Below are 18,314 nucleotides of genomic sequence, written 5' to 3'. Positions count from 1 at the left end.
TTAACCTTTATTTAACTAGGCAAGTCAGTTAAGAACAAATTATTTTTTTCAATGACGGCCTACCCCGGCCAAACCTGGACGACGCTGGGCCAATTATGCGCCACCCTATGGGACTCCCAATCACGGCCGGATTGTTATACAGCCTGGAATCGAACCAGGGTCTGTAGTGACGCCTCAAGCACTGAGATGCAGTGCCTTAGACTGCTGCACCACTCAGGATCATTTCTCTTGCATTTCAAAGATGATGGAACAATGTTTGTTTTTTTAATACGTTTTTTTGTTTGTATTATCTTTTACCAGATCTAATGTGTTATATTCTCCTACATTAATTTCACATTTCCACACACTTCAAAGTGTTTCCTTTCAAATGGTATCAATAATATGCATATCCTTTCTTCAGGTCCTGAGCTACAGGCAGTTAGATATGGGTATGTCATTTTAGGCAAAAATTGAAAAAAAAGGGTCCGATCCTTAAGAGGTTTTAAAAAATGGCATATGGGGGTGATGATTAATAATTAATAATAGGAGTGAGGGAAAGAGTGTCTCCTTCAACTGCAAAGTTGTCAGCCAGTGTAGGGCTAACATATTCTACTGGTACCAGAAGAGAGAGAGGTGAAAGAGACATGACAGAAATTGGGAGCTGTTTCTTACACCTATCCAGTTGTCTCAGATCTGCAAGGAGGAGTAACAGAGGGCCAACTTATTGGAATGAAATGCAGGTCAGGACTCTCTTGTTTCCTACCCCAAGTCAGTGATAATTTACATCATACATTTTCATTATTATCTTAACACAAATTAACATACTTTTTGTTGTTGTTGGAAATGTGCATTACCATGTGACATAGCACAGCAGTAGGCCTAAAGTGATTTTATACAATGTAGAAACCTAATATTCCACAAATAACTTTGTAATTTCAATAACAGGTATTTGTATCAACATTTTAGCTTTTTATAATAAACACGTCTTTACAGTGTTACATATTAGTTTCTATGACACAACGTGTACTTCAGAAATATAGGCTATATCGCAATCGATTAAACAAATATTTATTCATGGTGCTCCTAATGTTTATGTTGTGCTACTAACTTTTGTAAGTTGGGAGCACCAAAGTTAATTTAAAACTTTGGCAGTAGGCTTCATGTTCCAACTCATTCTTTGTGTGTGTGTGTGCCTGCGTGTATGTGTGTGCGTAAGCGTGCGTGCCCCCTCAGATATATTTTTTAAGCTCAAGAGGTATGCTTAGATATGCATAAAAATATACATATTTCTTGACATACTGTAGAATGAAGCATGTTTTGAGTGTGCCCCCTCAGATATTTGGTGTGCATGAGGGCCCTGAACCTTTGTATAGTTAACACAAGCTCTGCCAAGACACAGTGTAGACTACTTTTTGACAAGGGAATTTTCACTGTGTATGGTAGTTGTATTTGGCTCTGGCACAAGACTTTATGTGACAGGTAAGAGATCCATTCTTCTGATTTTCGGCAGGTAAACAAAGCAGTAGTCCTTAATAATTCATATATTTGTCTAATCACTTTCCAAAATAATTGAGAAAACATCCTGCAGTATTGCTCTGGAAATTTGCATTATTCATTGTATTATTCATTATGACTTTAAAAGTTTGTTATTAGCATGTACAATTGATCATTCTGATTTTCAAGGAAGCCATATGCACAATTTGCAATATATTGCATGTCCTTAGTCTTAGAGAAATACACCCTCAGTTATTTGTGATATACATTTAAAGTAATTTGTTGAACTGTTTACTGAGCTAAGAATCTTTTGATTTAAATGACATTGAAAGTTATGATTTACATTATGTTGAAATAAGACATTCCATAAAGGACAGTTGTTATGGGTAAAAAAAATGGTACATGTAGTTCATTTATGTATGTAATTAAAGCTGGATATGAAACAAATGGTGTGGGACATCACGATTCATCTTGACAACAGACTATATCTGAAGTCTGAAAACTTGTGTGTGATGTCCCTTTAAAGAAGACTGTAAATGTTATTGTTTCTCTTGAGAATCAGACAACAATCACGTACTTGAACCCAAAGTGACGGTCTACCCAGCGTCCAACCCTGATTCGAATGGGAAGACCACCCTGCTATGTCTGGCTAGAAACATGTTTCCAGACTTGGTCAAGATTTCATGGAAGATGGAGGATGCAAACGGCCGAACAGTGGAGGTGCCCAAAGCAGAGACGGAAGTGCTGGAACAGAGGAAGGAAGGACAGACGACCAGTATGATCATCATTGATAAAGAGAAGACGTACAGGAACAAATACATCTGTTCTGTGGAGCATGAAGGGGGCCCTAAAGATGTTGAGATACCAAAAGGTAAAGCCAGTCATCTAAAAAGTTTTTCAGTAGTATGTAGGCCTATTCTTTTTTTCATACATCATTATTAATTTAATATGTATGTAATATATTTATATGAGTAGGTTATTATGTATTCAACCTTGTAAAAAGGACTATTACCTTTTCCAAGAAAAAAAGAAAGTCCATAAAAATTGGACTCACACTTGGTAATTGTGTAGGAATGCTGTGTATTTAGTCTCCCAAGTTTAAACAAAACAGCCTTTTTTTTCATAACAATTATACCCGACAGAAGCCTACATAATGCTCTGAAAAAATATTATTTAATATAATCTTTTTCCATCTCATTCTCAGATAAACCAACTGAAGCTCCTCCAACCACCATGGCTGCACCAACCTGTCTGTTCAGAAATGACACGCAGGAGCCACTGACTCTGCATCTTACCGACGGTAGAATTGATGTGTATTTCATGCAGGGTTGGGGTCAATTCAAAAACAGAAAAAGGGAGAAAAAAAATGAAAATATAAGTGGTTGGATAAATGAACAAATTTAGACAGGTATTAAATCCGATTGGGCTTTGTCACCATTGCACCTTTTGGAGAACACATTCACGGTAAACGCTGCTTATGTCTGCTCAATTGGAAATTACCTTTAAGGGCGCTTTCACATACAGTGCATTCGGAAAGTATTCAGACCCCTTGACTTTTTCCACATTTTGTTACGTTACAGCATAATTCTAAAACTCATTAAATTAATCCCCCCCCATCAATCCACACATAATACCCATAATGACGAAGCGAAAACAGTTTTTTTTAATTTTTTGCAGATGTATTAAAAATATAAACCTGAAATACCTTATGTACATACACCACCAGTATAAAGCATGTGTGAAACGAAAACTAACCCGGGCTGAAATGCAGTAGCGGTGCGTGGGTACAATCACTGGGGAAGCCCCCCCACCCCCCAAACAAATTCCATATTACAACCTATGTGTTGTGATAATTGCGTTGTTTGCTCTGTAACCTGTTAATTCATATGCTTTGCGGCCGTGATATATAGGCCTAAAGGCCGAGACAATAAGATGACACAGTGGCAGAATAAATTCAACCACACCTTTGTTTTATCACAAAACCGGAATGTAACCTCTGTCCAGTGAAGTCCACAAAGCATATTGCATGTATAGTAACAGACAGTTATATGACCTACAGCATGGTCAAGCAAGTTAATGTTTCCGAAATTTTCGGACCACTAAACAACTATTGATTTAGAACCACAGAGAGTTACCGCAAGTCGCAAAGAAAACAGGATCTGCCTCCACTATTCCAGCACCATTTCAACTTCAACATTTTCAACATCATCAAATCACCTCTGCTTAGTCTAATACAGTGACAACTAAAAGATACCGAAAACAATTTAGTCCAATCAACGTAAGCTAAATATGATGTGGCTGTCTATGGTTCTGTTTTCTACTGCGCGTTCGTGCAAGTAGAAAAATATGTTGGATCACCCTACTTGTAGAGAAACGCCAATGCCATCCTCCTCTCTTTCATGTTGAGAAATGGTCTATCACTCTGTCATACAGTGCATGCTTTTATTTTTTGTTGTCCTAGGCCACCTGCTAAAATGCTTGCTCGCTAGCCTAACTTTAATTCATGGGCAACGTTAGCTAGTTAACATTAACCTTCTACATCTAGCTACATATTGACCTTCCGTCCTCTCAGGCTAGAGGCACAACAATGTCTGAATTAATGGTTGGATCAGAATCGCCGTTATAATCATTGGCCAGTACAGAGATCCAAATCCCTATCTCCATCCATGGCTAATTTAGGAAAGGGCAACAACACAACAAGATGCAACAATTCAAGTTTTTCTGTCATTGACATATGCTCTCAATGGGATTTGATAGGAGTGTTGCAAAATCCAAGCTGGCTTCCCTTGACACTTTTTTTTTGGTATGCCAGGTCCATTCACAGTTTAGCTCGCTCAGTTTAGCGCAATGCTGATTGGCTAATTTTTTATACTTTTTTTGTCAAGAGAGGCCAGATGCTGCTGGCTTCCCTTGCCTTCAATGCTACGGGCGGCAACAATGTCAGACTCGTTTGGACCAGACAGCATCAAATAGATGGCCTACACGTAGAGAGACAGAGGGGCGCTGTTTCGATCGGATGCTTTCTCATGTGAGATACATTCAGCCTCTTGAGAATTGAAAATTATGAAACAGAGAAAGATGAAAAATAAATAATTTGACTTCCCTTGGCCACCATGAATACATGCCACTGCTGAAACGACTCCTGGACCTGCGTGAGTAGCGTGTCAAAGAACCAGTACCAGAGTACCAGGTATTGTGATGCTGCAGCGCGAGTCGCATGGAACTTTAAAAAAAAATTGTATCGCCCTAAGTGGACAACAAAACGCGATCGGATAGATAATCTGTTCATGGTTTTAGATGCTACAATTGCAGCACATTTCCTGTGTTTGCTGAGATGCCATCCACGGTAAATGTTGCATATGTCGACTTAATAGGAAAATGTATTTAAAAACCACAATGCCTGTAACCAGCAATCAGATTGAATCATTACTATTTTCTCTTCCCCAGATTCCTTCCAGTCAACGTTTAGTCTGAACCTGGCCTCTGTGGTTTACACAGTGATGATAATGAAGAGCATGGTGTACTGCTGTGGGATCTCTGTCCTGCTGCACCACAGGAGCGTGAGAAGAGGACCCAGCACCTGCAGACACATTCATTGAAAGGAGACCCCCCCCCCCCATGTATGGATAGAGGTATGGATAGAGTTGTAGTGGGCTGGGAATAACATGGATTTTACATTTGTATTGCTTTTATTTTTCCTGCTTAATTTTTTAGATGCTACAATATTGTGAGCCATAGATTTCCATGTCTTCCAATAGCTTCAACTACCAAATATGACATTAATTGCAGCACATTTAATTTTGTATATGGTGTATTGTTCCTTATGTGGTAGCTATCCACTGCAGACACATGAATAAAGGTTATGTTTTCTGATAAATAAGCAGAGCAAATCTTGAAGGTAGATAAATTATGATTTTAATTTAGACTTGGTTATTAAAGTTGCACTGCAATATGTCATTTTGGTAGGCCTAAATTATTTTCAAAAAAATCTGTATTTAATTTATACAAAAATATTTACCTAAATATTATATTTACCTAAATATGTCATTATTAAATATGTAGGCCCATGAGTTCTAAATATGTATCATTATCCAATATAATATTTAGTAACTTTTCTTGTATTGAAGTGTAATTTCTCTCAAGAAATAAGAGTTTTCTAACGTAGTATTTCATATCTTAATTAAATGATCAATGAATAATAGAAAATCCAGCTTTTATTTTTGCTTTAAAGAACTAAATGCTGAGTGCTTATTGAGCAGACAAATTGGTGTATGCGTGAAATCATTTACTTGTGCTTTCTTACATTAATACAATGTTGTTGTTTTTACATTGATACAGCTTTTATGAAGAGTGACATTTTCTTTGAGCAACACAGCCTGCTCAAATTAACCAAGTTGCTCAAAATAACCATATCCTTTCAGATGAGAATGGATTTAATAATCGCTGCCTTTGTGAACGAAAGGTTACAACAACAATGGTTCTGCAAAATTATTGTAAAAAACATTTTTACAGTTCCATGCTGTTTTGTATGAATAAAGGCTATTTAACCCCCCTAAAACATTGCATTTCTTTACTATAAGATCATCTATTGTTATTTGTGAAAATTGTGTTTGATATAATCCTGTCAGAAGTGGAACAATAAGATTGTAAGATCACCTATTCTCTGTTTTCAACCTGTTTGCTTCAATGTGCATGTTCCGATGCAGATGTTGAGCCTAGAATCAATAGCGGTGGGAAAATGTGGTTAATATGTTTCTTTGGTTTTCTAAGGAAATGTGAAACGGTACTTACTGGAAACAAGATATAGCTAGCTGCATAACCACAGCTCAAGCGTGTGATGAGTTGGTTATTCAAAGCTGCTGGATTATTAATTTTTGTCTTGATCCGTTTTCGGCTCTGTTTGTGGGTTCGGCTCTTGCCATCAAATTCAAGAATATGACAGCGATGGGCAGACAAGACGATTCCATAATGGTAGCTTATGGTTCTTGCATTTGTTTTTAACATATATTTTCCCAGAGAAGTAGTAAATACAGTAGATGTAGGTTTCCACGTTATTATCATGTGATTACCATTTATTCTGTGCTTTAATGTAAAGTGCTACCAAAATGTCTTATTAATTGCTTATTTTCTCTACACTCCCCAAAGAAGGCCCTTTAACATTGTGTGCAAATGTTACATTTTATTTAAATCCAATGAAATGAAAAACAAAACTTATATATAATACAATCATTAACATAAATTAATCATAATATTGAGTAAATGAGTAAAACCAATAACAAACAGAAAAAGCTAGATACACAGTAATACTTTATTGAATTGACAAGCAATGTAATTATTGATCAAATGTGGTAGGTAGGGCCTAACTGCTACTTCCTAAACCCTTTTGACAATAGAGCCACACCCTCCAGAGATGCCTCATTAGTTTGCCTCATTAGTTTGAGAGGTACAGACAGTATATCTACCTGCTAAATGAGACCCTTCTCTAGGTCGTATTTATCATCCAGCAGCTCCTCATCAGAATCTAGAAAAGGAGCACAACAAAACTGTCACGATCGTTAGAGTGAGTGGACCAAGGCGCAGCGTGATGAGCGAACATACTTATATTTATTAAATGAAACCACGATAAACAAACGATAACGAACCGTGAAGTCCTTGGCTACAACATAAACCATACGGAACAAACCAACTGGAACAAGATCCCACAACTATTGTGGGAAAACAGCCTCTATAAATATGGCTTCCAATCAGAGACAACCAGCAACAGCTGACACTCGTTGCCTCTGATTGGGTACCACTCTGGCCAACACAGAAATACAATACATAGAATATACACACCCTGGCTCAACATATAGAGTCCCCAGAGCCAGGGTGTGACAGTACCCCCTAAAGGCGCGGACTGCGACCGCGCCTAAACATAAACAAACCAGGGGAGGGCTGGGTGGGCATTCCTCCTCGGAGGCGGTTCCGGCTCCGGGCTTGACCACCACCCTTCAACCATTCCCCCGTGGCGCCCCTGGTCCGGTCTGGCCCCGCTGGCTGGAGCTGGACTGGACATCGTAGAAGCGGATTGCTTAGGCTCCGGTGTGGAGCAGCTGACCGGTACCTGACCAGGCACCGGTGACCCAGGCACGGGTTGTGCCGGACTGACGACGCGCACCCCTGGCTTGGTGCGTGGAGCAGGAACGGGCCGGACCGGGCTGACGATGCGCACCCCTGGCTTGGTGCGAGGAGCAGGAACGGGCCGGACCGGGCTGACGATGCGCACCCCTGGCATGGTGCGTGGCGCAGGAACGGGCCGGACCGGGCTGACAATGCGCACCCCTGGCTTGGTGCGTGGAGCAGCACGGGCCGGACCGGGCTGACGATGCGCACCCCTGGCTTGGTGCATGGAGCCGGAATGGGCCGTACCGGGCTGACGATGCGCACCCCTGGCTTGGTGCGTGGAGCAGGAACGGGCCGGACCGGGCTGACGATGCGCACCCCTGGCATGATGCGTGGCGCAGGAACGGGCCGGGCCGGGCTGGCGACGCGCACCGTAGGCTTGGTGCGAGGGGCAGGAACAGGCCGGGCCGGCGACGCGCACCGTAGGCTTAGTGCGAGTGGCAGGAACAGGCCGGGCCGGGCTGGCGACGCGCACCGTAGGCTTGGTGCGAGGGGCAGGAACAGGCCGGGCCGGGCTGGCGACGCGCACCGTAGGCTTGGTGCGAGTGGCAGGAACAGGCCGGGCCGGGCTGGCGACGCGCACCGTAGGCTTGGTGCGAGTGGCAGGAACAGGCCGGGCCGGGCTGGCGACGCGCACCGTAGGCTTGGTGCGAGTGGCAGGAACGGGCCGGGCTGGCGACGCGCACCGTAGGCTTGGTGCAAGTGGCAGGAACAGGCCGGGCCGGGCTGGCGACGCGCACCGTAGGCTTGGTGCGAGTGGCAGGAACAGGCCGGTCTGGGCTGGCGATGCGCACCGGAGGCTTGGTGCGAGGAGCAGGAACAGGCCGGGCCGGGCTGTGGAGACGGACAGGAGGCCTGGAGTGAAGAGCTGCCACAACCCGTCCTGGCTGAATGCCTACCTTCACACACTCTGTGTGAGGCATCAGCGCAGGACGTACAGGGCTGTGTACCCGTACTGGCATAACAGCACGTGACACTGGCGCAGGATATCCGGGACCGAGGAGAGGCACTGGAGGCCACGAGCGCTGAGCCGGCACACTCCGTCCTGGCTGCATGCCCACCTTCGCACGACACGTGCGGGGTGCTCGCACAGGACGTACCGGACTATGCCGTACCACTCGTGGCACAGTACGCAGCTCCGCATACCCCGGAACCTGCCCAGTCTCATGCTGCCATGCCTGAGCACGTGGAGTTGGCTCCGCTCTCCATCCAGGCTCCGCCAACCTGCCTTCTGACCCCCAAACCCGGTTGCCTCCTCTCCTAATCTCCAAATACAACCTGTGGCAGCCTCCTGCTGCCCCGTCGCCCATGCCATGTGTCCCCCCCTAAAAAATTATTGGGGGTGCCTCTCGCCTGTCCGACCACGGCCCGGTTGACGCCGCTTCTCCTCTCCTGCCTGGGTCTCCCCCTTCATAGCCTTCCGGTACCGGACGGCCTCCTCCTTCATAATTTGACCCCAACCGAGGAGGACATCCACCAGAGTTACCTCCTGCGTATGTTCCTGGACACGCTGCTTGGTCCTGGTATGGTGGGATCTTCTGTCACGATCGTTAGAGTGAGTGGACCAAGGCGCAGCGTGATGAGCGAACATACTTATATTTATTAAATGAAACCACGATAAACAACAAACGATAACGAACCGTGAAGTCCTTGGCTACAACATAAACCATACGGAACAAACCAACTGGAACAAGATCCCACAACTATTGTGGGAAAACAGCCTCTATAAATATGGCTCCCAATCAGAGACAACCAGCAACAGCTGACACTCGTTGCCTCTGATTGGGAACCACTCTGGCCAACACAGAAATACAATACATAGAATATACACACCCTGGCTCAACATATAGAGTCCCCAGAGCCAGGGTGTGACAAAAAATGATGATTGCGCAACTATGGGGAACAACAGACAGGGTTGGATTAGATTGTTGACAACATGTAAGTTACAGTATATTTAGTCTCCAATGTTTATTGAAAAAACAACAATTCATTCCACATTTTGTTGCGTTAGAGCGTGAATTCAATATTGATGAAATTGATTTTTTTCTCACCCATCTCCACACAATACCACATAATGACGAAGTGAAAACATGTTTTTATACATTTCAGCACATTTAATGAACATTTAATTTAGGCCTAAAGGATAATCAACGAGGGGGCTATGGGTTCCCTGGGAAATAATAAATGACGTGGAAGGTGTGTTTCATGCCAATGCTAGCGGAGTGGAACTAACCTTCCACAGAGTTGCATTATTTTCCAGAGAATGCATAAAGCCCCTTGTTGATTATCCTTTTTTTCTATCATGGCTATAATGTAACACATTTGCTGCTAGAAATGTGTTCATTTGCCGGTAAAAATGTCCACTGAAGTAGCTAGAAAGTTTAAAAGATAGAAAGTTTAATAGATACAGTAGTTGCCTTGATAACCAAACAAACAGACTTGCTAGTTTAGCTAACCAAACCATCAGTCCTAGGATGCTTTTATGAAAATCCAATTCAAGAATGACATTGTTTTCAATTCGACTTTTGCTTTCAAAAGCAGCTCAAACATAGAACATGTAAGAAAGAACTATAGCCATTGAATTCTACCTTGTGGATATACCATGAGTTATTTAAGCAATAAAGCCTGAGGGTGTGTGGTATATGGCCAATATACCAGGCAAAGTGCTGTTCTTATGCACAACACAACTCGGACTGCCTGGATACAGCCCTTAGCCGTGGTATATTGCCAATATAACACAAACACCCTAGGTGCCTTATTGCTATTATAAACTGGCTATCAATGTAATTAGAGCAGTAAAAATACATGTTTTGTCATACCTGTGGTATATGGTCTGATATACCAGCATTCAGGGCTCGAACCACCCAGTTTATAAAGGGAAATAATGCATGCTCTAGAATGCCCTTCAAGCCAATCATGTACAAGTATTCAACAATGCCATGGTATGAAATAAAATAACACAATAAAATAACAATAACAAGGCTGTATACAGGCTATATACAAGGAGTAGCCTACTGGTACCGAGTCAGTGTACTGGGGTAAGAGGTAGTTGGTATGATCGAGGTCATATGTACATGTAGGTTTGGTTAGGCGATTGATTGAAGTACTAATAGGCCTACATGTAGGTAGGGGTGAAAAGCAGAAAGTCCAGGTAGCCATTTGATTAACTGTGGCTCATGGCTTTGGGTTAGAATCTGTTCAGGAGACTTTTGGCGCAAGACTTGGCGCTCCGGTACCGCTTGCCGTGCGTCTTAACCGCTCGGCTACCTGCCGCCCCCCTTGGGTCTTGCCATCAAATTTGAGAATATGACAGTGATGGGCAGACAAGACGATTCCATAATGATAGCTTACTGTTCTTGCATTTGTAGAATTGTAGGCCTATGGCAAAACAAGCTCTTCATACTTCTGTTTATGTATAGGCTACTTTTTACCTTGAAACAATCAAATTAGACAGAAATTAAATGAAATCAGGGATATTTTACCAGGAAATTAATATGGTTATCAAATACAGTAGACTTAAAGTAAGTTTCTACATTATTATCATATTAGTACCCATTTATATTGTGCTTTAAGGTAAAGTGCTACCGAAATGTCTTATTAATTTCATTATTTTCGCTACACTACCCAAACAAGGCCCTTTAACAATATGTTCAAATCTTACATTTTATTTCAATATTTTGAAATACAAAAAATAACATCTATAACACTTTAATTAACAGAAATTAATCACACAATTTTCACTTTCATCCAAAAAACGAAATACAAAGACGAGTAAAAATAATAAACTAATAAAAAGCTAGATAGCCTCCACAGTGCTGCTTCACTGAATTACAACAAGCAATGTAATTGTTGATCAATTGTGGTAACTGGCACATAAGCTTTCCACTGTGAAAATGTACTTGGTGCCTTGATCGGTGAACCTGATTAATTTACTGTATTGAATAAGATAAGAGAATACTCTCTTTAGTGGGCATTCAATATAAAACAATGAGGCCGGGATTCAATCTGATTAACTTTGTCGGTTACAGTATTGACAGTTTGTTAGCTACATGCAGCAGGATGTTTTTCTCACACATCAACACTTGCTAATGGTGACGATGGTTGTGGCATTTATGTTGTTTGATCAGTGACAGATACAAGTTTCCAGTAAAGTGGGCGACCTAATCTAATCTCCAACATGAGTGTCTTGGTAGGCTATATTTTTCCAATGCCTTTGAATTATTGATTATTGTGTAAACATACTCTGACAATCTCCAATTCAACCTCTGATGTTACAAAGCACAGTAGTGTGGTCCCGTGTAGCTCAGTTGGTTGTGGGTTCGATTCCCACGGGGGACCAGTAAGCTCTTAACCGCTAGGTCACATGCTACCATATTTATTTCAAATCATTGAAGGGAAGTGAACAAGTTAACACTTTGGGAGGAAGGACAGATACGTAGATAATACAAATGGAACATAGCACTTGTCAACAACCACAGGAAGTGACATCGGATTGGAGGAGCAGTTCGAAACCACAAGGCCCAAGTGATATTGTTTCACCTCACATCTTCGTCTCTGCACCAACTGAACACAATTATCTTCAGGTTCAATAGAGGACACCTCAGAATCATCATAGACATGTCTCTATGCTCTGTTGTCATTTTCTTTACTCACTTTATTTAAGTGTGTCCCAAACAAACTTTTTTTCTGTACAATGCACACTGGTCATTGAGCAATTGGAAATTACTGGAGGAAAATAACAACAACAGTAAGTGGGGGCGAATTTCCCTCAACACACTCATCCAACATATTACTACTTTACTCAAAAAGTATATACATTTTTCTCTCTAAACAAGTGAATTATTCATATTAAGGCTTTCCTACTTGTACATTTAAAAATCAATTATAGATCTAACTTCATTGGAATATATCTACTACAACAAAACAAAATGAATAGATTCACTTACTACAAAATAGTTTTGTTAAAATATATCCAAAAGTTGTGATGACAGAGGAAATGTTTTGTTGAGCAAGAGCAATGGCAGCCAGGAAAAGTGTGGGGAGAATCATTTGGTGACATCTTGTGGTCTTAATGTGAATTATAGGCAGAGGGCAGTTACCCCAGGGGTCTAGCACCCTACTTCTCAAAGAAGGCACTTTAACAATATGTGCAAATGTTAGGATTAGGGTTAGGGTTAGGGTTAGGGGGGTCAAATACTTATTTCCCTCATTAAAATGCAAATCAATTTATAACATTTTTGACATGCGTTTTCTGGATCTTTTTGTTGTTATTCTGTCTCTCACTGTTCAAATAAACCTACCATTAAAATTATAGACTGATCATGTCTTTGTCAGTGGGCAAACGTACAAAATCAGCAGGGGATCAAATACTTTTTCCCTCACTGTATATATATATACACAGTACCAGTAAAAAGTTTGGACACACCTACAAATTCAAGGGTTTTTCTTTATTTTTTACTATTTTCTACATTGTAGAATAATAGTGAAGACATCAAAACTATGAAATAACACATATGGAAGACCGGTGACGTAGACCTCCGGAGCTGGTGAACGGAATGAGCAGCAGTACCGGGGGGATCCGTGACAACCTGTTAATTGAAATGCATTCCAGGTGACTCCCTCATGAAGCTGGTTGAGAGAATGCCAAGAGTGTGCAAAGCTGTCATTAAAGCAAACGGTGGCTACTTTGAAGAATCTCAAATATAAAATATATTTGGATTTGTTTAACACTTTTTTGGTTATTACATGATTCCATATGTGTTTTTTCATAGTTTTGATGTCTTCACTATTATTCTACATTGTAGAAAATAGTAAAAATAAAGAGAAACCCTTGAATGAGTATGTGTCCAAACGTTTGACTGGTACTGTATATAAATATACATACACTGAGTGCACAAAACATTAGGAACACCTCGCTAATATTGAGTTGCACCCCCTTTTGCCCTCAAAACAGCCTCAATTCATTGGGGCATGGACTCTACATGGTGTCGAAAGCATTCCACAGGGATGGTGACTCATGTTGACTCCAATGCTTCCCACAGTTCTGTCAAGTTGGCTGGATGTCCTTTGGGTGGTGACAATTCTTGATAGGGTTAGGGTTAGTTCCCAAAGGAAATCGCAGAACGACTCAAAGCACTGTACCCACTCTTCAAAGAGAATAGACTAAAAGGGAGACGTGTAGCTCTCGTAGTCGATAAGCTATACATTGATAACCAACTGTTTTGAGACACCAAGACCACTCCATGGCTATTCTAAATAAAAAGGAACCTCCAACACTATCAATGGCAGGGATTTTAATAAAACAAAACGGAAATAATAAAGTACAACTGTGGCTCCGTGAGAGACATGGTTATAGGTGTGGCTGAAGGACTCCCATTGCAGGACCATGGACAGCGGCACTGGCTGCAGCACAGTGGACAGCGGCACTCAGTTCATCACTGTGGAAGGCTGCACTACCTTCATCACCAGGCCAGCCGACGACAGCGCCACAGCTCTGCTCAATCAACACACCTATGCAGGATTAATAATCAGCACAACTGCAAGTCATATTTTAATCAACTGACTGGCAGAAGAGTGCAGACTCACTCAAGTGGAGCAGTTAGGAAGGCACAGTCAGAGCGTGCCTACTCTCCCACTTACACTGTGTTTCTCTCTCCTTCCACAGACTCCTCAGGAGAGATACGTACTCTGCCAATGATGCTACACCGCCACCGACGCAATAGACTACAGTTGGCCGCCATCTTTAACCACCCTCTTGCCTGAACAGCTTGTGGACTACAGCGCCAGAGACACAAAGCTAAAGTAAAACCATTTGAAACTCTTTTGTTGTGTGTTTACTCATTGCCGCTTGTGTGTTGGGCACACCTCACTCTTCCTGACAACAACAATTAATAAAGAAGCTATAAATACACTACTGTATACTATTAAAGTTAGGGAATGTTGTAAAAATAGTTTGTATTCTATTTTTTATGTATAGTTTTTATAAATAGATAAAAGATAGGACAATTCATGAAATAATGAATCCCCAAATACAAGAAACTGGAACACAAAAGTACCCAAAACCCGAAATTAAACAGGAATCAACAAGGTAGAAATAAAAACACTAACAGAGGACACAAAAGGCACAGTATGTGGGTATGTACGGGTGTATGTCGGGGGGAGTGCAGGTGTGTTGGAAGATGGGGTGCCTGTGTGTTTTGTGTAATTGGAAAAGTGTGATGAGTTAAGTGAGTGAGTAAGGGAAATGGTTACAAATGCCAGAGCCCATGTCTGTCTGCGAGAGTCTTCACCTTTGCACAGATATTAATAACATTGCAAATATATAGCTTTAATGTTTTGTCCTATCATGATGGAACGGTGCCAACCCTATATCCTAGACACCCACCTGAGTTACCCACCCACTAAGGAGAAGTCCTTAACCGTTTTATTGGCCTACTGCAAGTAGCCTACCCAGCCATGACAGAAAGGTGAATGCAGTCAGAGACCCACTAAAGCAGCACCGCCCACTCAAGAGTCTGAGCCTGCCTGGCAGGGTAGGTCCAAAAGCTAAAGCACCCGGATGAGTGAGCATAATATACAATACTTTTCTCAAAGCTGCTAATGAGAACCTTCACGAACTTGTACCTAGCCGGTGGGAATTCCGGTGGAGTACCCCCTCCCAGGTAGGGGCTGTGCTGGCAACGCTGGCTGCAGTAACCCGTGGGGAGGGAGTCACACTCGGACAATCAGAGAGGGGGCATATTATTGTGGCATGGCAGCACAGAATAATCAAATGGTCTGATTGCACAGAGGTGCTTGGGAAGATGGGTCACAACGGGGGACCTGTGGTTGTTGGGGGGAAGGGGGTATCCAAGATCCATTCGCTAGTACTAGATGTTGGTTAACCTCTTAAGGATCGGACCCTTTTTTTCAATTTTTGCCTAAAATGACATACCCAAATCTAACTGCCTGTAGCTCAGGACCTGAAGCAAGGATATGCATATTCTTGATATCATTTGAAAGGAAACACATTGAAGTTTGTGGAAATTTGTAATTAATGTAAGAGAATATACACATTAGATCTGGTAAAAGACAATACAAACAAAAAAATGCGTTTTCTATTTCATTTTTGGTTCCATTTTTGAAATGCAAGAGAAAGGCCACAATATAATATTGCAGTTTAGGCGCAATTTTGATTTTGGCGCCTAGATGGAAGCAGTGTTTGTGCAAAGTTTCAGTTTGATCCAGTGAAGCGTGGCAATACTGGACTATTTTGTATCAAGTCTGCCCAAATGTGCCGAATTGGTCAATTGATACATTTTCAAGTACATAACTATAGAGAACATACAAAAATGATATGGTAATACAAAATGTAAGGGGGGGGTGGGTGGGTGTGTAGGTCGATCTATGGGTGGAAGGGGAGAGAGGGGCAGAGGTGTTTGTTTGGGAGAAGTGGGGTGAGTGAGTGTATTCATCCCACATCTGGTAGATTTCCTACTGCCAGCTCTTGTTATAGGTAACAATCCTTAGTTGAAGTGCTTATATTATTATCATCACTTGTCAATTGTGGGAATAAATTAAGATATGCACGATTCAGAAAGTATTTAGACCCCTTGACTTTTTCCACATCTTGATACTTTACAACCTTATTCTAAAATGGATTAGATAAAAATATAAACTCATCAATCTACACACAATACCCCATAATGACACATTTAAAAACAGGTTTTTAGATATCTTTGCAAATGTATTAAAAATGTAAAACAGAAATACCTTATTTACATTAGTATTCAGAACATTTGCTATGAGACTCAAAATTGAGCTCAGGTGCATCCTGTTTCCATTGATCATCCTTGAGATGTTTCTACATCTTGATTGGAGTCCACCTGTGGTAAATTAAATTGATTGGACATGATTTGGAAAGGCACACACCTGTCTATATAAGTTCCCACAGTTGACAGTTCATGTCAGTGCAAAAACCAAGCCATGAGGTCGAAGGCATTGTCCGTAGAGCTCCGAGACAGGATTGTGTCGAGGCACAGATCTGGGGAAGGGTACCAAAACATTTCTGCAGCATTGAAGGTCCCCAAGATCACAGTGGCGTCCATCATTCTTAAATGGAAGAAGTTTGGAAAAACCAAGACTCTTCCTAGAGCTGGTCGCCCGGCCAAACTGTGCAATCGGGGGAGAAGGGCCTTGGTCAGGGAGGTGACCAAGATCCCGATGGTCACTCTGACAGAGCTCCAGAGTTCCTCTGTGGAGATGGGAGAACCTTCCAGAAGGACAACCATCTCTGCAGAACTCCACCAATCAGGCCTTTTCGGTAGAGTGGCCAGACGGAAGCCACTCCTCTGTAAAAAGCACATGACAGCCTGCTTGGAGTTTGCCAAAAGGCACCAAAAAGACTCTCAGACGATGACAAACAATATTCTCTGGGCTGATGAAACAAAGATTGAACTCTTTGGCCTGAATACCAAGCGTCACGTATGGAAGAAACCTGGCACCATCCCTACGGTGAAGCATGGTGGTGGCAGCATCATGCTGTGGGGATGTTTTTCAGCTTCAAGGTCTGGGAGACTAGTCAGGATCGAGGGAAAGATGAACGGAGCAAAGTACAGAGAGATCCTTGATGAAAACCTGCTCCAGAGCGCTCAGGACCTCAGACTGGGGCGAAGGTTCATGTTCCAACAGGACAACGACCCTAAGCACACAGCCAAGACAACGCAGGAGTGGCTTTGGGACAAGTCTCTGAATGTCCTTGAGTGGCCCAGCCAGAGCTCGGACTTCAACCCGATCTAACATCTCTGGAGAGACCTGAAAATAGCTGCGCAGCGATGCTCCCCATCCAACCTGACAGCGCTTGAGAGGACCTGCAGCGAAGAATGGGAGAAACTCCCCAAATACAGGTGTGCCAAGCTTGTAGCGTCATACCCAAGAAGACTCGCAGCTGTAATCGCTGCCAAAGGCGCTTCAACAAAGTACTGAGTAAAAGGTCTGAATACCTATGTAAATGTGTTATTTCAGTTTTCTATTTTTGCATATATATTTGCAAAGATTTCTAAAAACCTGTTTTTTGCTTTGTCATTTTGGGGTATTGTGTGTAGATTGAGTTTGAAAAAAACAATTTAATCAATTTTAGAATAAGGCTGCATTGTAACGAAATGTGGAAAAAGTCTAGTGGTCTTAACACTTTCCGAATGCACTGTAGGTGTCCATTACAATCAATGCAGTAATCGGAATGCATGATTTTTCACCGGTACTTGAAAACGTGAATAAAACCAAATGCATGATGCTCCATATATACATATGGTATGATACAGTAGAAATGACAACACGATATACAGAAAATATGGCACTTACTTTGATAGGAACGCACACTTGTCCACAGTTATTATTTGTAAGTAAAACAACAACGAAGGCAATGCGAGCACCAGCCAGAAAATGTGCCAGAGGGAAAATGTTTTTGCAAGGCTGCGCAAATGTTTGCGGAAACATTTTCACACCAGCCGCCGCTTTGGCTCCCCCTCCTGTCCAGCTCAGGCGTTCGGCGTCGCCGGCCTTCTAGCTGCTGCCGAACCTACTGCTGGCAAACGCCCTTCACTCATCAACCCCAGACTTGTCCCGTCATCATTACACACACCTGGTTCCAATCCCCACTCTATCACTGTATATATATTCCCTCTGCCATTTGTCTTTGTCGG

The 18,314-nt window shown here is 42.1% G+C and overlaps 1 gene segment (V, D, J or C); it reads left to right on the top strand.

Moving 5' to 3' along the window:
- The first annotated feature begins 1,290 nt into the window (after positions 1-1,290).
- Positions 1,291-5,078, top strand: LOC121550760. The segment is given in 4 exon segments: positions 1,291-1,458; positions 2,036-2,344; positions 2,678-2,773; positions 4,921-5,078. Coding segments are annotated over 4 exon segments (600 nt in total).
- The last annotated feature ends 13,236 nt before the right edge of the window (positions 5,079-18,314 follow it).

This window comes from Coregonus clupeaformis, chromosome 18, assembly GCF_020615455.1.
Source record: "Coregonus clupeaformis isolate EN_2021a chromosome 18, ASM2061545v1, whole genome shotgun sequence".
NCBI lineage: Eukaryota > Metazoa > Chordata > Actinopteri > Salmoniformes > Salmonidae > Coregonus > Coregonus clupeaformis.
This window is presented reverse-complemented; position numbering and strand designations above follow the sequence as displayed.